Source organism: Sciurus vulgaris (genome assembly GCF_902686455.1).
Source record: "Sciurus vulgaris genome assembly, chromosome: 6".
Classification (NCBI taxonomy): Eukaryota; Metazoa; Chordata; class Mammalia; order Rodentia; family Sciuridae; genus Sciurus; species Sciurus vulgaris.
The window spans coordinates 10425219-10448558 of record NC_136466.1 but is presented as its reverse complement, the minus strand read 5'-3'; the positions used below and the strand labels follow the sequence as shown (position 1 = coordinate 10448558).

The 23340-nt window shown below is 57.1% G+C and overlaps 2 protein-coding genes across 2 annotated transcripts in view; one reads left to right on the top strand and one right to left on the bottom strand.

The window, feature by feature from the left end:
• KCNIP1 (potassium voltage-gated channel interacting protein 1) overlaps positions 1-23340 on the top strand; it is a 304791-nt gene that overhangs the window by 15967 nt on the left and 265484 nt on the right. The gene's annotated exons all lie outside the window — the stretch shown is intronic.
• Positions 3548-8151, bottom strand: KCNMB1 (potassium calcium-activated channel subfamily M regulatory beta subunit 1). The gene is made up of 3 exons (XM_079145449.1): positions 7960-8151; positions 6656-6827; positions 3548-4661 (listed from the first exon to the last, which is right to left on the bottom strand). Exons 1-3 carry the CDS (start codon positions 8091-8093, stop codon positions 4392-4394), a joined length of 576 nt encoding a protein of 191 aa, XP_079001575.1. The 5' UTR covers positions 8094-8151; the 3' UTR covers positions 3548-4391.

Sequence of the window (23340 nt, the reverse complement as noted above, 5' to 3'; positions counted from 1 at the left end):
GTGGCCACATGTCATCATGCACTTAGACATTGCCCTGCCTCTGTCGACTCTTCCGTGGTGTGGCCTGGGGTCACTTGAGAACCTGGCCTCTGGGGGAGGTCTCCGGAGGCCCCTAACAGGCCCTCAGCATTTGGCCTTGACATCCTCGCTTTTGAGGTGGGCCAAGGACAAGGTTCCACTGGCTGGAGATCCATGCCAAAACTGGAAGCCATGCCCTGGGGGCTTGAATCCCAGCCCTGCCGATCACTGACTTCTGGCCTGGGGTAGGTTGGGTCCTTCCCCAGGCCTCAGTCATCTCATCTCTGAAATGGAGCTTCTGATAATAACCTGGAAGGATGCTGCTGGCTGAACGAGCCCTGCTTGGGAAGGCCTGGCCCGGGACCTTGTTCCCATCGGGGACGACAGATTCTTACGTGGGGAGTGGTACTAGATATATCCCCAATTGGAAGGGCTGCATCTTGATAGGGTGACTTACCCATCCAAGGAGGCGCAGGTGCAGCCCTCCACCAGGGAGAATCAGGCAAGGTGGAGAGAGCACTTCTCCTGGCCACACTGACACCAAGGGGGGGCGCCTTTCCTCCTGACACCCACAGATTCTGACGCCAAGTCGCCATCTACTGTGTAATCCCAAATTAGCACCAGCCCCAAGCCCAGCCCTGCCAGACCCCGACTCGAGCTGCCAGCCACAAATGGGGTGCGCAGGTGACCCACCGGGCACCTTCCTCCTGACCAACCCGGATTCCTAGGACCTCTATCCCCTTCTAGATTCAAAAATTCACTAGAATGATCTGGAAAACACCTTACTGCTACACCAGGCCCCCTCTATCTGTGAGGATTACATCCCAAGACCCAGCAGTGCCTAAAAAAGATAGTATAGTACCAAACCCTGAATATACCGTATTTTCATGTGTTTATCAATATAGATATATGTACACAGTGTGTTAGCAGCTTTCCAACACCGGGACCGAATACCCGAGATAATCAGCTTAAACGAAGGAAGCGTGGGCTGGGTCGTGGCTCAGTGGTGGAGCCCTTGCCTAGCATGTGTGAGGTACTGGGTTCGATCCTCAGCAACACATAAAAATAAATATAAAATAAAATAAAGGTATTGTGTCCACCTACAACTAAAAAAAGAAAAATTAAAAATGAAGGAAATGCTTATTTTGTCTCACGTTTTCAGAGGTTTCAGTCAATGGTCATTGGCCCTTTTGCCTTTGGGTCTGTGGCCGCCCAGGACATCACGGCAGGAGAGGGTGGCAGAGGGAAGCTCCTCACCTTCCAGCAGCCAGGAAGCAAAGAAAAAGAGAAAGGGGCCAGGGTCCCTGTTGGGACTAATGACACGTTAACTAACTCAGGCCGTCTCCTTACTTCTGGCGGGTGAGCAAGATCAAGGCCTCAAAGGCGGTCTCAGTAGTTAATGACGATACTCGGACCACCGTCAGGGATTGGGTAACAACAGTTCCGCGAACGTGACCAGCTCGTGCTTGCCACATGGTCCTATGGGACTCTCGCCTGCGTGAACCCCCGCACCTTGCTGACCTTTAAGCTGATTGGTTCCCGCCTAGCCCCCACCCTCCATAAAAGCTGTGTGACTTCCTCAATAAACGAGTTCCTGCTGTGACGGGTCTCCCTGACGTGTCTGATTGTCCTCCGCCTGGAGGGCTGGGTGCAGGCGGTCAGTTGGCCCTGCCTTTCCCGGTCTGGCCTTGTTGGGGAGTGTCCCCTTCCTTTGTCGCTGGTCAAGAAGAGCAAGGGGGCTAAAGACCCCAACAGGTTCCAACACCCGCTTCAAGAACACGGCCTCAGTGACCTACCTTCTCCCATTAGGCTCCACCCCTCGAGTTTCCACCCCGCCCACAAGGCCACCAGCTGGGACCAAGCCTTGGACCCAGGAGCTTTTGAGAGAGATTTAAATGAGGGACATTTAACATCAAACCCCAACACACATACATATATAGCTAGGATAAGGCAGAATTTACAAAGTAGTCTCAGTGAGCGAGTGACAATAATAGCTAATAAAACAGAACAATTACGACAATAGGCTGTAACGAGAGTTCCCTGGACGTGGCCTTTCTCTCAAAACCTTTATCCCACAGTCGTGCCTGCTTCTGAGGGTCTAGGCTGATGGGTGCCTCACGGTGAGAGGAGGGCAGGCCAGGGCATGGCATGGCCAGATCGCGTCAGGCTGCCACACAGGGCCACCCTGTGTCAGTCAGTTCTCTGCTGCTGTGACAAACGCCTGAGGTAGTAGGCATCTAAGGAAGAGTGTCATTGCAGCTCGGTTTTGGAGACTTCAGTCCAAGGTAAACCAGGCAGACGGTGCCGCCATGACGGCTGGTGTTGGTGGACCACTTCTTCTGGAGGTCTCAGGCCATTCATGACTTTTGCTATTAACTGTTGGGACCATTTTGGCCACTTACCAGGTGCCAACCCTTCATTCAGCCCTCCCAACTCCCCAGAAAGAAACCATTTTTTATAGATGGAGAAAAATACAAGAATCAGAGAGGTGAAATGTGGCCGGGTACAGACGGGACCAGACCCAGGGGCCAGCTCCAGTCTTCCTCTCCACCCAGCGCAGGACCTGCCTGTGAAACAGTCGCTGGCCTTGGAGAGCCTGGTGACAGGGTGCTTGTCCCTGCTGCAGGAGCTGGGCCATCAGGTCCCCCCAGCCATTGTTGAAACACAGAGGCCTGAGCCCTCCCGCAGGCTTCTGGCTGCAGGGTTGGGGCCTGAGCATGTGATGTCTTGGTGTCTCCCCTGTCCTGAGGCGGTTGGTCTCAGGGAGCACACCTTTTGAGTCTCTGCACTCAGCAGACGTCTTGGCATGTGTCTTAGTCTATTTTCTGTTGCTATACCTGATAACCTGTGGTGAGGTCATTTATAAAGAAAAGAAATTTATTTCTTTCAGTTCTGTGGCTGGGCAGCCCAGGAGCATGGTGCCCTTGCCTGCCAGGCATCTGGGGGTGCCTGCTGCTGCATGGTGGCACGGTGGAGGCAGCGCCAGGTAAGGCCCGGCAAGCACCTGCTCAGGTCTCTCCTCCTCTGCTTTAAAGCCACTGATGCCATCGAGGGGGCCCATCCCCGAGACCTCGTCTCACTCTGACGAGCTCCCGGAGGCCCCCTTCAGTGAAGGCTAGGTTCCTCAGCATGCACGTTTGGGAAGCGAGTTTCCCAGGTGTCTAGGGCCGTGTTTAAAGCCCAGCAGAAGGGCAGTGGCCATGGCTGTGCCCTGCAAGCGCGCCCCTTCCACGTCTGAGGCTCAGGGCCTGAGGAGGCCGTACCTGGGGAGTGGGCCAGGCCCACCCCCGTGCCCTCCCTCCCGGGGGCTCTCACCCTCGCGTGTCCTCAGGAGCCAGAGGCCTCCGCCCACCTGCCCGCCATCTGGGGTGAGGGCCCCCCCTCGGGACGGTTCCCAGAACCTCCGACTGTTGCTTTTGTGACTGAAACAAACCACACGGCACCCGACCTTACTGGGTGCACTCTTGAGAAAAGCCCCCCAACAAAAAGGGGGACAAGGAAGATCAAATCCAGGACCACCGCCCTGCCGTCCGTTCTTTGCTGTTTATTTCCTGGGAGCCTTTGTGGTCGTGCGTGCACATCGGCCCTCCGCAGCCGAGGGTTCCACCTCAGTGGACTCCATCAGCTGCAGATTGAAAATATGGGGAGAAAAAATTGCATCTCTTCTGAGCCTAGACTGCTTCTTGTCATTATCCCCTAAACAATGCAGGACTCCAGCTGTTTACACAGCCTGCTGCTGTCTTGGGGACCGTGAGTCATCACAGGTGGCTCCAGAGCCTCGGGGGAGGGGCACCAGGGCTTGGCCAGAGGACCCTGTGTTCCACAGGGGACTTGGGCATCTGCAGATTCTGGCATCTGAGGGGGTCCCTGACCTGACCCCCCATGGATATCCAGGGACAACAGTATTTTTAAGTATTGGGGGGAAAATGCATATAAGGCTTGCCTCCTAAAAGAGAAACAGCCCTCTACTAAACATGCCCTCTGCTTGGGGCAGCTACTGTTCACGGAATTTGCAGAAGGACCTGAGGTTGCCATGCACTTCCTGGGGAGATAGGCAGGCTGCTGAGCCAGCCTGGAGAGCCTAGGCACAGAGGTGACCCGTCTGTCACTTGGTATACAGTGACCCAGCAGGAAACAGGTATGGTCCACTGAGCAGGGCAGAGCGGAGAGCTGGCTGGCCTCAGTCCTCGGAGGCACCAGGGTCATGGCACATGCTTGAGAGGTGGCTCAGCAGAGGACTCTCCCCAGGTCCTCCAGCATGGAAGGGGGGAGGCAGGGGGCTGGGGAGAGGGCAGGAGGGATGGCGTGCCAGGTGGCCAGTCCTGGGGGCCACCGTCCCCTGTGGCCTGCGGGACTGCGTGCCCTGAGCCCATCTACCTCTGGGCTGCCAGGATGGACAGGGACCGGTTGAGCTTCACCATGGCGATGACGAGGAGGCCGCCGGTCAGCAGGAAGGTGGGCCAGAAGAGGGAGAAGAGGAGGGCCTGGGGCCCATAGAGCCGCCGGTACAGGACGCTCGTCTCGTTCTCCCGGCTGCTCGAGAAGCAGTAGAAGACCCGGCGCTGGTGGAATCTGGCTCTAACTGTCTCCACGTCGGCTCGGGCCACCCGGTAGTTGTCCAGGCTGCCGGGGATGTAGGAGCACTGCGGGGGGAGCAAGAGTGGGCGGAGGGCTGGGAATCTTTGGTTTTCAGGGCCCAAGGGCGAGGGCCTGGGACAAAGTAAAGAAAAATGCTGGCTCTGGAGTCAGCCTCTGGGTGGGAGCTGGGACTTCCGTCTGCGCACTGCACAGTCCTAGAGGCAAGTTCAGCGTCCCATGTGTGGACGGTGGCCCTAGAGCCACACTCCCAGACACAGGGGCCCACCTGGAGCCCTGGCTCTTCTTCTGTGGACTGTTGGATCTTAGCAAATCGTTCATCTTTCCTGAGCCATCAAACTTTAATCATCTAAGTGGGTGAAGTTGCTCTATCATTTTCAAAGAAAATTACTGAAGGACTTCACCCATGCCTGTTGAAGGAGACCAGTGAGTGACAAGAGTCAAAGGACGTGTGGGCCCTGTGTTTGGATTCAGGGCAGGAGTCACGAGCCTGGTTGCCTCCAGGGCTCATGCAGCACTCAGAACAAGTGAAGCAGGCGAGACAAAGAGGATGACAGGTGCCACCTGGCACTGGCCATGGTGCCAGGGACAACTGTCGGGGAGCGCGGGGGCCTGGCAGAAGGGAGAGAACCAGCTGCATCTGCACTGGCCACCGCTGCTCCCTCAGGACAGTGGACGCCATGCCATGCAGAGGACCTGCAGCAGCCAGACTGCTGGCATTTCCGGAGGCGTGAGAAAGCCCAGGTTTCCTGGTTTCACAATTTGAGAAACTGGCCAGAATTCAACCTGAGAGCTCCCTGTGTCTAACCCTGTGGGAGCCAAACCAAGCCTGCTGGCCAGCCGGATTGACCCTGGGCTTCAGAGGAAGAGGGCACTGGGAAGCTCTTTGGGCGGCAGAGCACCGCACGCGTTTGATCCTGACACTGATCACTGTTGCTGGGACCCTGCCTGCCTGGCCACGTGAGGCCCAGCTGGAAAACTGCAGAGGCCCGATGAAGAGGAGGCGCTGGGTTGCTCCGCTCTGGCTGGAGCCCTGCTCGTGGGAGCCCCTGGGAGATATTTTGCACACGTCTGCCCCGCCCACCCGAAGCAGAAGGCCTGCGGGCGGCCTCTCTACCCAGCCTCCTCCTTCCTCTGAGTTGCTGAGGGTGGAGCCCCAGGCTGGAGGTGTCTTTGGGCACTGAAGCCTGAGGACCACGGTCCTACTGACACCATGTCCAAGATCAAAGTGTGGACCTGGAGCCCCAGATGGCAAGTGTGGGGCAGCGTGTCCCTGGGTCTCAGCTCCTCCCTGGAGCTCGGTGGGGTCTGAAGTGGGAGCTTACGCCCTCCTGGGGGCCCCACAGAATCCCTGGGCACCGCCAGGATGCCGTCTCCAGGTCACAATCCCACATCCACCCAGGCAACATGCCCTTCCAGTCCATCAGCTTCCAGATTCTGAGGGTGTCCATCCTGCTGTGGGGCCACACCTCTGCCCTGGGGCTTGCCGTGGCCCTGGCCTCTGTGTCCAGTACCTGAGTGTACATGGCCGGGGGCTCCGTCTTCCCACCTTCTCCACAATCGTGCCCCAGGACTCCTGCCCGCAGCAGTAAGGCCCCACCTTAAATCACCCGAGCCCCCAAGCTGAGCTGTGCCCAGAGACGCCACTGCAGTGGGTCCAGGTGGGACTGTGGCTCTCAGTTCCCCGCGTGTTCTCGGGCCACTCAGGGCTGGCTCTGGGGCGGGCTCTGGGCTAGCCTCTCCTTGATTCAGCGGACAGTTTAGAAGTGACAGTCCCCATGGCCACCCCTCAGGGACAGACTCTGGCTGTCCACTCAACAGCCAGCAGGCACACAGCAGGTGTCCGACTGCTCCCCAGCCTCTGGGAGCAGCCAGCAGCCCTGCCGCAGGCAGATGCAGCCCGGGTCCCCGACTCCAGCACCGGATAGCCAGGAGATGCCGGGCCAGTGGATGGGGCTTTCTGAGCCCTAGGGACGCAGTTAGGGCCAGGCTCACAAACCCACCTGGGACGAGGAACAGGTGCCCATCCCCAGCTCCATACCTGCTGGTTCTGGTGCCGAGTGTCCTCCGTGTGGTACAGCACTGCCCACCTGCCCACGGCTGAGACGTTGACCCACAGGCATGGGTATTGGGGCACCTTCTTGCCCTCCAGCTCCTCCTGGTCCCTGATGTTGGTCTCAATCAGGTGGCAGGTGGATTCCTGGGTCCACACGCTGGGGAGACCACACACGCATCTCAGAGCACACCCGTCTCCCTGGGGAGCCCCCGGGCTGGGCCCTCACCTTGGCATGGCAGCCAGCACTGAGGGAGTGACCTGGGCACAGAGGGGGTGCAACCAGCACCAGAACAGCAGAGCTGGCCGGGGTCTTGGCTCTGCTCAAACACGGGGAGTTTGAAAACGATCCCCAGGTCCAAGCCACCCCAGAACAAGCAGGTCAGAAGCTCCTCAGTGGCTGGGCACAGACTGGCATGCTTTTCAAGCTTCCTCAGTGGCTCCGAGGAGCAGCCAGGCTGAGAATCTCTTCCTCACAGCATCAATGTCTAGCAGAGGTCTGAGAAGCTCAGAGAGGTCAAGCGAATTTTCTGAGGCCACACAGGACTTGAGGCTAGATCAGAGTGGCTCCAAAATCTGTCATCTTTCTCCTAAAAACGCAGCAGCGGTCACCCAGGGACACTCCAGCCTGTCACGACTCCGGTTGGTAAAAGGTGAGGACAGTGCAGGCCATGAGTGCATTCATGGTGATACATTCCTTCTGTCCTGCAGGAGACCCACTGCCAGGCGGGAGGGCCTGGCAGTGTCTGGAGCGAGCCCAGAGGAGGGTCAGAGGCTTCTCCTGAGCACAGGTCAGAGGACTGAGCGTGTCCATTCCAATAGACCCAAACCCGGCATTTCCCAGCTCTTCCTAGGAAGCTGAGGGTCGGCACCTCCAGGTGGAGGACACGTGGCACGTCCTCTGAGAGGCCTGAGCAGGTCCAGGGAGCCGAGGCTGGCTCAGCGCCACTTCTGCTCATCAGAGAGGCCCAGCTGGGGGCGGCATGTGGGCCGAGGCAGCAGCCGCCCTGGAGGGAGGGGTTCAGGGGAACCAGGAGGAGGGAGGTGCCCAGGGCTCCCCGTGGTTCTGACTCCTCCCGGATCAGCCCTGGAGGGTTTGCCCACGTCCTCTGCTATTCTGAGAAGAGCATCCTGGGTCTGTGCCCATCGGACCCCAGCACAGGGGCCAGCCTGCCCTCGCTAAGAACGAGATGGCCCTGACCGCCTGCCTGCTGGGAGGGGTCTGGGAGGCAGGGGGAGGTCCCGGAAGGCCCGGGTCACAGCACCGCCCACCTGCCCGCCGAGCTCAGTACCTCTTCTGGTAGAGGGGTAGCACCGTGGTGCCCAGGATGTAGTAGGTGATCACAGCGCACACCACCATGGCCACACCCAGGCAGAGGGCCCTGGTCTCTCCCCGCTTCTGGGCCATCACCAGCTTCTTCCCCATGTCCACCGGGGGCAGCTGTCATTTCTAGGGCCACAGAGGAAGCAAAAGTAAGATGGGCAGGTAACCTGCAGAAGGGAGGGAGGGGGAGGGGAGGGCACTCAAGTATCAACGTCACTCCTTTCCGCCCTGTGGAAGCTCCATGCCAGCTCAGAGAGGTGGGTGTCACGTGTCATTCTGCAGAGGAAGGACCTGTAGCTCAGAGAGGGAAAGCAACTTGCCCAAGACCACACAGCATGTGAGAGGCTCAGCAGTGGCTCCCAGGATGTCTGTGTTCGAATCCCTGGAATCCTGGATGGTACTTTACATGGCAACTACTTTGCAGAAATGATGGTTAAGGATCTTGAGATGGGGAGATTATCTCGTATTATGCACGTGGACCCTCCATGCAATCACAGAGGGTCCTTGTGAGACGGAAGCCCGGGAAATAGACGTGGGAGAGGGCAATGTGAGTGGGCAGGCTGCCATCCACTGACTGGCCACAGCAGGCGGCCGAGGGGCAGAAACCATAGGCCGTACCCGTGACCTCTGTGGAACACAGCCCCGCACGCCTGGCCCCCAGAACTGTGGGATAGAGATCTCTACTGCCTCAGGCCACCAAGTGCATGGCCATTTGTTTGAGCAGATACGGGAAATTCACAGGGTGACAAGCCGCAGAGGGAGGTCCCCAGGCCCTGACTCCTGGAACCTCATCTCATGGAGCATTCCCAGCTCTGCCGAGGAAGAGCCCCTGCGGGCCGGGCTGGAGCCGCTGGCAGGGAGAAGCCCCACAGCCTGCCGCCCAGGGACTTCCAGGGGTCATGGCACCCGGCCCACCCAGGGCCTGGGGAACACTCACTCTCAGGGTCAGCCTTGGAAACCTCAGTGAGTGTCCACAGCAAAACCCTGGTCGCAGGGGACGCTGGAGCCCAGGGCTGGGAACCGCTTTGCTGGGACAGCGCCTTCTGCAGGCTGCACCCCCCCCCCCCAGGTTCCCCTGCCGCCTCTGCGTCCCAGATGCGGAGCTTCTGAGGCCGGTGGAGGCTCGAGTCCTGGGTTCACCTCTTCTGGGAACACAGGAGGCAGGAAAGGAGACTGCCCTGTCTCCCGGGGCCGGCACCTGCCCTGCTGGGATTCCTGCACCAGATCCATTCTGGGGTTCTATTTAGGTGGGAGTCTCGGGTGGGAATTGGGCTTCAACACCTACTGAGAACCTCAGGCAGAGGAAGTTTGGGGCTGGTGGGTTCCCCGAAGGCCTGCTCAGGATGAGATGGGTTTCATCTATAACAGGAGGGATTGCAGTTAGACTCCAAGAACTTCTCAGGTTTGAGAGCTGACTAATAACTTTGGCTCTTTTGGATAGCTGTTCCTGTTCGGAAAGGTCACTCTAGCTAAGCTGGATCCGGAGAGAAGAAGGGCAAAGGAATGCATGTGAGTCCCATGTGATCTGATAGCTGGGCCCACATCCTCTTCCTTACAAGGACAGGAAGAGGGTACAGCGTCCGAGGGTGGTAGTGTGGGGAAGGGGGTTCTGAGGCCATCAGACGCAGGACCACATCCTGGCCTTGCCCCTCTGCACCCAGGTGACTGTAGGTGATGAGGGAGTGTCCGGTACCCGGGCAGGCCAGCCCGCTCTGCCACTGGCTGTTGTGGTCAACAGAGGGACTGTGGGGTGGGCTCACGCTCGCCAGACTCTTCACGGTCCCTTTCCTCCACTGGTGACGAGTGGCAGGATTGTTCCCACATCCGGGCTGCTGCCTTCTGGCCACTCAGAGCTGGTGGCCCAGCCCAGAGCACTCAGCTCCCAGAGCGACCCAGCCCCCGAGTCACCCCCAGGTGACCATCAGCCACCAGCCAGCCCCTCCAACACCCAGAATCCTGATGGCAGCCCAAGAGGAAGGAAGCTGCTCCCACCCTGCCCCCCGCCAGCTCCCCCAGCCCAGCTGTGGAGAAACTACTTCCCACGCCCAGACCCGGTACTCACAGCTCCCCGGTGGCCCTGGTCCTCGGAAGGCAGATGGCTTCCTTCTGCCCGGCCCCCGCCCCCACAGGAGGCCTCCCCGGAGTTCCAGCGGGAAGTCTGGCTGCCCAGCCGCCTCCAGGGAGGCAGCCCTTGGTCCCATCTGGGTCGGGCCTCCATGCCCAAACATGGTCAGGTCTGAGCGCACAGCCTGGACAGCCTTGGAGAGCAGGTAGGGCCCCAGAGACAGCAGGGGCTTCAGGCCAGCGCCTGCACTCCCCAGAGGCTCCTGGGAAGCAGATGTCAAAGGACAAAGCAAAACCCAGAACCTGGTAGAGACCACCCTGCTCCATTTGGGAACGTTGCTTCTCCCCCTCCGTCTGGGCTGGCAGGGGAGCAGGGAATGGAAGTTTCCTTTTGTGGCTCGGGAGGAGATGAAGCTGGAGGGGCCGGGCTCGCCCTGGTCCACCCATGGGGAGGGGGCCCTCCTGCCCTTGGGGCACCTCCTGGTCCTCCCGGGCCTCCGTGTCCTTGCCTGTGAGACTAGGGGTTTAGAAACTCAGCCTGCTGGGAGTGGAGAGAGAGGGGATTTAGGGAAGGGGAGGAGATGGGTGGTTAAGGACCAGCCGAGCCCAAGCCAGGCTGAGGCAGCGTTCCACAGCCGCTTCCAGCCAGCAGGGTCTCCGGACCGCCAGCGGCCCAGGGACCTTCCACACTGCCAAAATAGGGTTAGGGCTCACGCAGAGACGCGTTCCCACCAGTGAGACAAACGAACACCAGCCTCAGCGGGGCAAAGACACGCTTCCAGACTTCCCTGTCCCCCATCTGCCAAGGGGCTGCTATAAGGAGTAAAATCCAGCCACAAAAGCAAACCCGTGTGCTGGACTCCCTTAAGTACCAGGTGCTCCCTGGGCCCGGGGAGCAACCGGAGAGGTGAGACCGAGACTTGGGGGCCTCAGGGACCTGGCCAGAGTCCCTCTGCTCTGTGGTGGGGGACTGATTCAAGCTGGCCTTCCCAGACTGCAAAGCCCCAACTGTCTCTGCTGGCCCAGGGGCTGCTCCACAGACACTGGCCAGCTGAAGTCCCAGGTCGCCCTAGCACTGATAACCGTGTCACAGGAAGCCAAGGCCATGGGTTCCAGCCACAGCCCAGCTCAGGTCAGCTCACACCAGACCTGGGAGAGAAGAAGCCTGCAGGGGACTCCAGCCCCTGTCCCCAGTGTCCTCGCAGGGGTCCCAGATGTCACAGAGCAGGGACAAGCCACCCTTGCTGGGCTAAATGAACTCCCAATCTACAAAAATCCATGAGTGATAAAAGTGGATGTTTACACATTGGGGTACGTTGGGGAGATTTATCACGCAGCCCTCTTAACTGATACATGTGTAAGTGATTTAAAAAGGGGGACCGTCCCAGCTGCTGGCAGTGGGGGTCATGGGGAACCGGGGGAGTTAGAGTCTGAGCCTACTACCTGCAGCGTTACCGATGTCTAGAGACGCATTATCTGCTCTTACGTCAGGTGGCTGAAGGGCAGGCACGTGGGAGGGTTCTTGATGACCGACCTTCTGCAGTGCGTCTGCACCTGGGCTGCACACATAGCCATGTGCACGTCCACGTGCACACACACGTGTTCACATCCACACTCACATACGGTCCCCACCTCTTATCAGTTACCCATGTTCAATCTTGATCTGAAAATGCCGAATTCCAGAAATGCACAGATCCTAGGCGTTGAACGGCTTTCCCCGCGGCCTCTGCTTTTAGTGGCCTATTTTCCTGTAACTCATTGCCGCTGGCCTCTTACTGTCCTGGTGTGGAAACCGGATTTTATCCAGGTGTGGATGTGGAGGAAGAGGCTGGCACTGGCCAGGCAGGGAGGGCTGGGCAGGTGTCCCTGCAGACACGAGGCTGCTCTGCACAGGCCAGCACAGCCCACCCAGGTCTGGCTCTCTCCGTGGAAGCCGAAGGCAGAGTGACCTGCATGGACCAAGCCCCTGGCTCCACGCCCATCCCTGTCCCTCCCACGCCTGTGACTCCCTTGGGAGCAGGTTCCAGGAGGACCAGGTTTCTTCCTGGCGTCTGTCCCCACTTCGCGGCCTCCTCTTCTCCGGGTAGCCTTTTCAGGTCATGTATCCACTGAGGTATTGAAGCCCCTCTCCCAGTGTCCAGGAGCCGCTGACACGTGGGATCGCAAGTCCCCTACACCCAGCCGGAGACCTGCCCAGAGCCTGCGGCATGGGTGTCCCCGAGGAGCGCCGTGGGGAGGGACAGGCAGTCACCTGCCTGGCACACGTTCACAGACACCCAGCACCTGCTACGTACAGGCGGGAACATCCTGGCACCGCCCTGCAGCGGGGGGAAGGCAGGTCGGACACTGCAAAAACGCCAGCAGAGACAAGACTGGCGTGTCCAGGGCAGTGGGAGGCTGGAGGCCCCTCTGCATGGACTCTGTGGCTGGTGGTCTGAAATTATTACGTGGAAAATTCCAGAAGTGAGCCATCGGTAGGTTTTAACTGGCTTCCAGGCCAGCTTGCCATGGTGGTCCTATCAGGGCTCGCCCACCCTCCCTGAACCTGACTTGTGGGACCTTCAGTGTTGCAGGGAGGAAGCGGGAGACTCCTGCTCCAGGGCGGACTGCCCACTGTGGCCTTGGAACACGTCCCGTGAACAAGGGCAGAGGACAGAACGGGGAGGGGTGTAGCAGAGCCAGGAGGGCAACGGAGCAGCCGCAAGGTTAGAGTCACTGCCAGAATTAAATGACAGGACGCAGGGTGGCAAAGGACCTGCGGCCGCTCCCTGCCCTGGGAAGGACCCCACTCCTTTCTCAGGCCACTCCCTCCCCTCTTCCCTCCGCCTGGCCTCTTGCTCCTTAGCCTGGGGTTGAGCCTGGGTGGTGTTAACACGCTGAGGCAGCTGGCACTGTGCCTTAGCGCCTGCCGCCTCTTCCCCACCTCCTCTGCCCTGGCCACTCTCCTGGCCCCCTGGTCCGGGTCGCCGCTGTGATCCAACATGCCCCTAGCCCCGTGTACCGCTCGCTCCCTGGATGCACCTTCTCTCCAGTAAGACTGCATTTGCTCATTTGCACCCTCAGCTGCCGCATCTGCCCACAGGGTGCCGTCTCTCTAAGACCAGGCGCAGCACCTGGAGAAACAACCTGACCCTCTTGGGGCTTTGTTGTGTGATTTGGGTGCAGGGGGACCTGTTACTTTTCATGTCACAAAATACTGTAATCATTTCTCCACTCCATGAAATTTTCCTGAGGCAGCAGTGTGATTTCTGTTGTACGGTCAGCCACCACAGAGTCCATCAAAGCCCTGTTGTTGGATATTCAGGAACGGTGCTGGCTCGTTTGTGTTCAGGGGGCTGGGCAGGCCTGTTTCACCCTCCTCCCCACCACCACCCCTCTTGCCATTTTTCATGAGTTGGCAGGTATGATGGCAGAGTCTGAGGATCAGACTGAGGGGGGGGGGGTGGTAAAGCTGTGGAGGTGGACAGTGGCAGTAAGTTGATGCCAGTCCATTTTCTGTTGCTGTCACAAAATATCTGAGGCTGGGTACTTATGAAGAAAAGAGGTTTCTTTAGCCCACAGTTTTGAAGGTTGAAAGTGCAGGACTGGTGGCCCCATCTTTTGGGTCTTTGATGAGGGCCCCCTAGTTGCTTCACAGCATCTGGTGGGAGTGTGTCCAAGTGGGAGAGTCTAGGGGTAAGACAGGAGGCCAGACAGGGTCTCGATCACTCTTTACAACTAATCATGCTTGTGGGAACTAACTGGGTTCTTGCAAGAAGGGCATTAAGTTTTGCTTTGCTTTGCTTTGCTTTATTTGATGGGGATGCCCTCAGTGATCTAATTACCTTCCGCTAGGCCCCGCCTCTTAAAAGTTCCACCACCTCTCAACTGCACCCTACTGGGGTCTAAGCTTCTAGCACAGGAAACTCTGGGGGGCCACACTCAAAGCATAGCAGTTGATACCTTCCTCCCCTGATGCAGTCCAGTTTGAGCCTTGGAGAGAGGGGGGGCGGAGGGAAAGAGACACGCCTGTGTCGGCTAGCTGGAAGCCCAGGGGCTCTCTGCACATCAGCAAGGCGGCTCTCTGCACTCCCGCTGGGCTGCGCCTTGGGCAGTGGCCCCAGTCAGGGGTCCTCATCACTCCAGGCCACTGCAGGGTGCTCTGGAGTGCTGGGCTGGCTCACAGTGGCCACGTGAGCACCTTTGCAAGCCAGTTAGGCTGCGAGAGCTGGGACATTTATCCACATCTTACACCCAGAAACATACACACGAGGAGTCAGGGTTTTGTTGGTCCTATTGTTTTCAGAGCTCACTTAGCAGCTCACCATCTCACACGCAAATTTGGAAACATTGCATTTGGAGTTGACATTGGGAATTATTGACAGCTTGTAGCCAGGATGCAGGCCCCCTTACCCAGGCTGTGGGTCAAGGAGAAAGGGGGCTTTGTCCTCAAGAGGGGATGCCCAACTGGAGACCTCAGGGAGGGCACTGGGGGATGAACAGCTGACCTCCCACCCAGGTCCCTTTCCCAAATGACTGATCCCCACTGACTGAATCCACTGGTGGACAGACAGGAACTGGCTGCTGTGGCCCCTGAGGTCAGCTTCCAGGGCAGAGGGGGCTGGGGAGCAGAGGGGTCTGCAGAAGTCACAGGACTGTCAACCCATGTGCCTTTGGGTCTAGGGAACCAACAAGCAGGGCATAGCAGAGGGTTAGAGCCGTGGGGACCCCCCTGAAGTCCCCAGAGATGTTTGTGTGCAGCTGAAAACTCAGGAGGCCAGGGTTTGAGCCAAAAGCTTCGTGCATGGATGTGAACGTGTGCATTGGAGCCCAGCGGCGAGAGCCAGGCCGGAGAGGGCACAGGAACAGAGCTGCACCAATATTCTTTGCATAAAATGCTGGTACCTTTGCAGTTGAGTCCCTACAGCAAAGACCAGGCCTCCCAGCCACAATTCTTTCTGCCTTAGCTTTATTGAGGTAAAATCGAAGTACAATTAAATGCACACACTTGAATATGCATTTTGATCCATTTTGACATGGATGTAACCAATATGATCAATATGAAAAGCATTTCCATTACTTTTATTTGAAATCTTGCAGACAGTGTGTCCTGCAAGATTTATCACATTAGAAATCAGTCACATTGGTGACAGAGCAGTGAGCAAAGCCACCTCCCCAGCCCACAATCCTAAGACACAGGGTCCCCATCTCTTCAAGATGATGATTCACAGCGCAGCCTTTTCCCAGGATGCTTATTCCAATTTCTGTTCTCCCAGCCGGGCCTCTTACGTCCTCACCAGGACAGCTGTCCCTCCATGTCCACAGCCTCTGCACCCGGGATTCAACCACTGTAGATCAAAAAAATATTTGGAAAAGAGTTTGTGAAGCATTTGTATTTAAAAAAAGAAAAGAACAAAAAAGAAATTGTGTCTGCACCAAAAATGTACAGAGTTGGGTTTTTTGTTGTTGTTGTTATTCCCTAAACAATAAAGTTGAACAACTAGTTACATAGCGCTTCCATTGTGATAGACATTGGAAGTCATTTGGAGAGGCTTCGAGTCCACGGAGGGTGCTTGTAGGTCATGTGCAAATGCTATGTGCTTTGACATGAGCGACTTGAGCGTTCACGGATTTGGGGATCAGTGAGAGTGACCAGGACCAATCCCCCAGACACCGAAAAATTTGGCAGTGTTCAATTTATAAATATGTGCCTTTCGGCTAAGCAAAAAATACTTCATACCAGTTTTAATCTGTTCTTAAATTACCAGCAGGATTGAACAGTCTTTTATATGCTGAACAGAACTGAAATCTTTTATTTGTCCCAAATTTCCTTTTTGTAAAGCTCCCAAGGCAGAAAGCCCTGGGAACCAGTCTGCCCGGTGCCTGGCACCCAGGGCCTTGCCCACGTACCCATCGTTCCCATCTGCTGGGTCACTCGGTGGTTCAGGGGGCGTTCACCGAGGCCCCGCCTGGGCCTTCCGAGTCTCCTCTTCCCTGGGAAGATCCAGAGCCTCAGTCTTCATGAGCCACTGGGTAGGCATCTGCCAGGACAGGGTCCCAGGGTCGTGACGGTCCTCTCCTGTGCCTCCCAGCCTCCTGCTCGGCTATGAGCAGGTCGTCATAGCCCGCTGGCCCCAGCAGGCACTGGAAGACCACCCAGGCCCACCACTTTCCGGGTTCATAATGTTCTCTGTTTACAAACCAACAGATACAAGTTGTAGAGAATTTGGTTAAGTGCAGAAAAACAAAAGGGAGAGTGTAAAAATCAATCAAGATCCAACGTCCCAAGGAAACCACTATCAAAATATGGGTAGATGATACCCAACATGGACACAAACGAAGCCTTTCTAAAAACAAATTTAGGAACATGCTGTATAACCACAAATGTTGTTCTTGTTTTAAATAGAAACACTTTCTGGTTTATTATTAATTTACTAAATGCTATCTCATGGTTCTAGAAGGGTCCATCATTTGGATATGCCATAACATATTTTGCTATTTTCCTATTGTGAGACATTTGGGCAGTTTTTAAGGTTTTACTGTTACAAACTGTTCTCCAGTTACTGTCTTTGAACACAAGTCTTTGTTTACCTCTCTATTTCCTTCTACTGGATTCCTAAGAGCAGGGATAAAACTCAGAGAATATTAGTTTCTTACAGACTTCTGCCCTATCCTTTCCTGGAAGCATAGGATCCAATAAGATAAGCTACTCTGTTCTATTGATCTCAGAGAGGTTAAGTGATTTACTCAAAGCCACACAGCTTTGGAACAGGGACTGGAACTGAGCCTGTCTCTGCAGCCTCTCATGGGTGGCAGATACAGCTGAAGCCACGCTTCCGGGCTCTGTTCTCACCTTCCTCTTCCTCTGTGGGTTATTTCTCCACCAGTGAGAGGTCTCACGGAGCTCTAACCTGCGGGATGGATCTCGCCAGGACCGTTAAGCTCTTTTTTGCCACATTACAGCCTGTCTCCAGCAGGCGCCTGTTGGGGTGGGACGCAGATGGCCTCCCACACCCCTGGACAGACTCTGAGCCCGGCCCTCTGCCCGAGGCTGGCTCCAGGGCTGCCTGCAGGGTGGGCGGCTGGGCATGGTGAGAGCTGCAGACAGGCTCCTGAATCCCTTTTGTTACACTTTAATGAAAATGTCCGCCTGTCATCCATAAATAATAAGACTGCCGCCTGCAAAGCTCAGGGCCTCTGCTTCCTCTCAGTGCAGACACTGTCATGAGCTTCCCCGGAATCTTCTCGGAGTTGACAAGGTGGGCTTGCACTGCGCTTCTCTCCAGAGTGCGCCTCCTCCCAGGGACGCTGCCTCCAGGAGGGGAGCGGGCCATCGCCCGCCCGTGCCCACCACGGCCTCTTCATGCCACACTGCGTGAGGCCGCCCACCCTGGCTGGAGCAGTTTCTGGGGGCTGTTGGGACAAAGGACCATAAACTGGTTTAAAGCAACAGGAATGTGTCCCTTCACAGTTCTGTGGCCACGAACCCAAAATCAAGGTGCAGGGCCGAAGCTCTAGGCAGGTCCTGCACCTCCTCCTGCCCCAGTGGCTGTGGGTGTTCCTGGCTCCTGGTTGCTCACCTCCACCTCTGCCAGTACCTTCTGCTCTGCTCTCTCTCATGGGGACGCTTTTCATTGGATGGGAGGGTCATGGGGGACAGTCCAAGATGGTCTCAAGATCCTAGATTGCATCTGCAAAGACAATGATGAGGGCAGAGGCACCAGTGCGTGGGATTTGGACACCGACATACATATGGAGGCCGCTACTCAAGCCACTGAGCTCTCCTTCAGTCCACCTCCTGAATCAGCCAGGACAGAACCCCGCTGCGACCACCTCAAGACTCGGTGGCTTTGCCCAGGAAGGGTGCATTCCTCACTCAGGGGAAGTCCAGCATGGCTACTCTTGCTCCTGAAGCCCTCCTTCAGGGGTCGCTAGGGTTCCAACTCCACCCCCGTGGCCTCGAGGTCACCTGGAGCTGTGCAGCGATAGGTGAGGCAAGAGGGGCAGGCAGAGAATGTGGGCGACTGGCCATCAGACTCCCAAACACATGGCGCGGAAGTGGCAAGCCTTGCTCAGCCTCACACCTCATTGGTGGGGGCTGGTCATGTGATCCCACCCAGGAGCAAGGGCAACTGGGAAATGTAGTCCTGGGTTTGACAGGTGCTTCTCAGCAAAGGGAGTATCCACTTTTGAGAGTCAGCTGCCCGTGGCTGCCACCGTGGCATTCATTAGTTTATTCCTCATTCATGTGATTCATGTCTTCACTCACATTGTTCAGAAGAGAAATTAGAAGTTCAGAAAGGTCAAGTGATTGAACTAAGGGCACAGAGCATTGAAGTCTTAACTCAGTATCTTTTAAAGGCCTGCTGGCTCCTTGATTCAGGACACTCCATGTTACTACCTGTGGGCGGGCTGGGGATGTGACTGGCGGGATTTATGTGCTCCTTCCCCCCACAGCAGGACCGTCTCCACTCAGACTCCCCTCCCTCCCCTCTTCCACCTGTTCCTCCAGAGGACGGGAGCTGGATGGCAGAGGCAGGAGGCGGAGAGGCGGCACAGATCCAGGCAGGAGGGCTGGCGGAAAGACGTGGGCCAGACGCCCTAGATAATCGTATCGGGTGTGACACGGGAGAGGCTTCGGAGCAGTGTCAGCGGGGGAGAAATCAGGAGCAGAGAAAAAATACGAGACCCGCGACTGAATTGTGGCCGTGGTCCTCCCCCGTGTGTTTATGGGAAAGCTGCGATTTCTTCTGCTTTTGTTGAATTGCCTTTGCTTGCTGAACTGTGCTTCCCGGCCGGGCCTGCAGACAGATGCTGGACTGCGGGTAGAGTGGCCGGGACCCTGGGACACCCCACTTCCCCAGGCACCCCTCTTACTCTTGAAAACATCCAGGTGGTGTCAGAACAGGCGATTCCCGCTGTTTGTGGATAGTGGGGTGCCTGGTTTAAACAGCTTGCTATTGGTTCTGTGAAGAACTGAAGGGAGGATTTGGAGTCTCCAAACACGGAGCAACGATAAACGTTCAAGGAAACAGAAACGTTGACTCCCCTCATTTGATGGCTCCACACCATATTCGTGTGCCACGCTGTCATGCCGTCCTCCGTAAATAAGCAGAACTAGCAAGTGCTCGTTAAGCGCCTCCTGCCAGGGAAGCTGCTCCTAACCCTTCCCGCACCCTCCTGTTCACCCCAGGGTTCAAGTCCCTCCTAGGCGCCTTCCTCCTTCCAGAGCCTGGGCCTCCCAGGAGATCCTACTGCAGGGAGGTCTGTTCCTGCCCAGCACGTGGAGGACCACAGGCCAGAAAGAAGGCAAGGCCAGGCGCCCGAGTCTGTGCTGCAGCTCTCCGTAGGGACTGCCCAGGGTCCCAGGGCAGGCGACCTCCAACAGAAAACCCCGTGATCAGGGGCAGGGCCTCCGTCAGCCTGAGCCCAGCACCGCCGCTCGAAATAACTCATTGGCTCTTCAGACCAAGCAGCCTGCGTTACCCGTGGCTGCCTGGACGCTCCGGCCCGGCCCCTGACCGGGTGCATCGTAGAAGTTCAATGGTTAATTCCAACGGAACCGATGATTCCATTTGGCCAGGTGGCATTGGGAGAGCGTGGCTAGAGAACGTCCCTCTCCTCTGCCCACAGGCCCTTCATGACCCGCCGGCCCCAACCCCTGGCTCCCAGGGACTTTCCCGAGGCACCACAGTCCTGCGTGAAGTGGTTCCCAGTCTTGGGGACACGGCGACGGTCCTGAATGGTCTCCCGTCGGTGCTTGGGAGACCAGCGCGCTCACCTGTGACACATTCGCCGCTGTGCATTCCTCAACAGGAGGCGCCCGCAGGCAGAGCACGCCCACACGCTGAGAGGCCCACCACCCTGCAGGGCCATGAGACCTTATGGGGCCAAACGCACGGTCATGGTCATGGGGCACGACTGCGCACAAAGTGAAAAAGAGGTCTCTCTCCCAGGAAAGCTGTCGCGGGATGATCGCATCTTACAGTCCATGGCGACTTATACGGGAGGAGACGCAGCAGGCAAAGTCCCATAGGCGGGTGACAAAGATCCCGGAAAGTCCCGCAGCGAAGCAACACAGAGGCGCTCAGCCGAACACTAAAGTGAAACGCGACCCTGAGTACTTGCCAAAGGGCGTCTCAAGGTCCTGGAGAGCCCCGTCTGTGTAACGGGCACTCGGCTGAGCCAACGCCCTGTGCGATCCTTGTCTGTACATCCCCACCTTGCGGTCTTGCCTTCACCCAGCCCTATGCTCCCCAAGGGCAGAGCCAGCCTCGGGGGAATGCAGGTAGCCCAGGGCCACTCAGAATGGTGTCACATTCTGCTCAGGCCCCTAGCGTGCCAAGGTGGATTTAATGCAGAGATCACACTGTAGCTCAAGACTCTGCCTCATCCTCCACAGGGTGACATGAGTGATCTTCCCTGGTGGCTTCTTCATTGACCCCCGAAAGCATAAGCCTTGTCGAATCACAGGTGGTCTGCTGTGTGACTTAAGGCAAATTGCTTCATCTCTCTGAGCCTTGGTTTGTATTTCCTCTGTACTTTGCGATAGAGACAGATAGAGGGAGATGATGTTAGCAGAGCGCTTGGAATGACTGAGTCAGATAAGACTCAAGTGCTGCTGCAGTTGGTGTCATCTGATTGTCCTTATCATCTTGAAACCCCAGTAGTCAATGGCAGACAAGATCAATTGGAAGAGGAAACTGTCAGATGAAGGATGGTCCCTGGGTGGTGGAAGGGGATTGGAATTTCCCGCGGGCACAGAACAGCTTGGAGAAGTTATTAGCTGGGCGGGGCCTCCATCAGCAAGAGCAGGACAGCCGTGGGAGGTGGCGGATGTGTGTGAGCTCACTGTTCCCAGGGACTCCCCAGGCACAGCCAGACCTGGTCTGTAATCTGCTCTCTCGGGACTGCCTGCTGAACATGCCCTTTGTCAAGCAATTCAGCAGAATCACTGTGCCCCCCACACCTGGGGGTAGAAGACCCCTCGTCAGCACCACCTTGGCCCCTGGCTGCTCTCCAGCCTGCGACGTGGCCAGCCAAGAGGAAGCTGTCCACCCAGACCGCAGAGAGAGAGCGGTCGGCATCGTTTGGGGTCGCCGCACCTCCTGGGTTTGGGTTGGTCTCGGGGGATGAGAACTTGTTTGACGTGTCCCCTGGCTTCTGGAAGAACCCGTCTTGGTGGTCCCCACAGTCCTTGTTGAGAAATTCTCAGTTGAAAAGAAAGCACAGGAGAAAGCGGAGCAGAGGAAGGATCAGGCAGCTGCGGGTCTCCTTGCCTGTTTGGAATGCAAAGGACAGGGCTGGGGGACTGTCCCACTCGGGCGCTGTGTCACTCCAGGGCACCTGGACTCGGAGGGTCGCCCTCAGCACACTCACTCCAGGGCACACGCAAACAGCCAGGCGTGGCTCCTTCCCGGGGAACCCTCTCACCTGGCCAGTGCCTCTTCCCTCAGCCACGGTCCCAGAGCCACCAGGGAGAACAGGTGACTGATGCCAATTCCAAAAAGGATTCACGTGGGTGAGCCAGGAGCCCGACTGCAGCGTGGAGCCTGGGATGTGGCGGAGCTGCACACTCTGTGCCTCAACGTCTCCTCCTGTGAAATGGGCCAGCAATGCATCCCTCATCGGGGAGTGGTGTGGGTTCAACGGGTCGACGCCTGGAAAGCACTGGGACTTGGTCTGAGCAGAGGAAATAGCCGGCAGCGAGGCGGGGAACCGAGATGGTCTAGCAGTATCCGGTTGGCGTGTTCAGAGGTCACTTTTGCCGATGGCCAAATCTGTACCCACAGTGCTTTCCAGTTTTACATGTTTTGTTCTAAGCTTTGTTGCGACCGTCAGGAGCCCAGGCAAAGCCATCGGAGGGCCACCAGTGCCCGCCAACGCTCCTCAGCCTGCCCTGTGCGGTCCACCCAGTCTTTCTCGCCCAGGATGCAGACACGACGCAAGTGCAGTGGAAAGTGCAGGCTTTTTTTTTTTTCCTCATCTTCTGTTTTGAGCAATTAAAAGAAAGGCGTTTTAATAGGCCCAGTATGGAAAGGGACCTGCCGCCGTCTCCCCAGGCTGCGCTCCCGGCCCAGAGGTCAGGGCAGGATTAATAAGGATGCTCTAAATGCATATCTCTGTGGGCACCGTGCTCTGGTTTGGGAGGAAGGGAGAAAATTAAATTATAATGGGAAAATATGAGTTATTTGGATCAAGATAACAAGGGAGAACTTAACGGAGTCTGAGCATATCTATCAGGAGGGGCAGGGGCACAGAGAATCCCAGGAGGGTCCTGAAATAGGGCCCCACACAGAGGCGGGGGACCCCCAAGTAAGGCCTCCCTTTTCTTATCAATGCTTCACAAGTGACTTTGAAAACTATTCTGGGGTAAGATTTTACTACGTGTCAGATTTTCTCTCAAAGCAAATATGGACGGCCCCTCGCCAATGAGCCTTAGTCAAGCACCACCTCCAGCACAGACCCTGGGGTCCTGGTGATTCCATGGGAGCAAAGCCAGCTGTGCCCTGGCCACAGGAGCTTGGAGACACATGGAGAGAGGAGCTGAGCTTCTGCAGCCTCCTGTGCACCTGCAGCGCTGAGCTCCTCAGCACCAGGGCTCACCTCAGGGTGCCTCTGCCTCTGCCAGGAGGCAAGTGAAATGAAGAGGCCCATTTCACAGATGAGGAGGCTGAGGCGTGAAGAGGAAGAGGAATGCCACACAGCCAATGCACGGCACAGCCTCCATTCAAGCCGGCGGGTTGTCTTTGAAGACCAAGTTCTCATCCCCTGAGCAAGCACGTTCTGATGGAGGACAGCCTGGGAGGAGTGTGTGTGAGTGTGAGTGTGTATGGGCAGGTGGCTCTGTGCCGACCTGAGATGAGTGCCGTGGAGGCTTCCAGGAGGAGGCAATGCCTCCTGGTGTCTAAAGGAAAAGGCCCGAGGGCCCAGATCAGGAATTTAGATTCCGTTAATTTTTCTTTCTCAGCAGAGGTGAAACACGGTCACATCCTCAACAAACCAATATTTAATAAATAACTACTGCGTGCCAGAGAATCTTCCAGGCACGGGGAAGTTGCAAAGATTGGCATGGCGTGTGTCAGGGGAGGAAGCTGAGGGCGCTCTGAGAGGCTCAGGGAGGGCTCTGGGGGAAGGTGCAGGACCGGAGGATTCAGAGACAGGGAGAGGCCTCAGAAGTCCTCTGCCTGAGGCTGAGGGCCGCCTTTCACACTGAGGGGCCACCCCCTGCGGCTGAGGGCCTGAGGACTATGCTGGATCTGGTGAAGGCCGGCGACCCGCTGGGAAGCGAGGCAGCCTGGGGGCT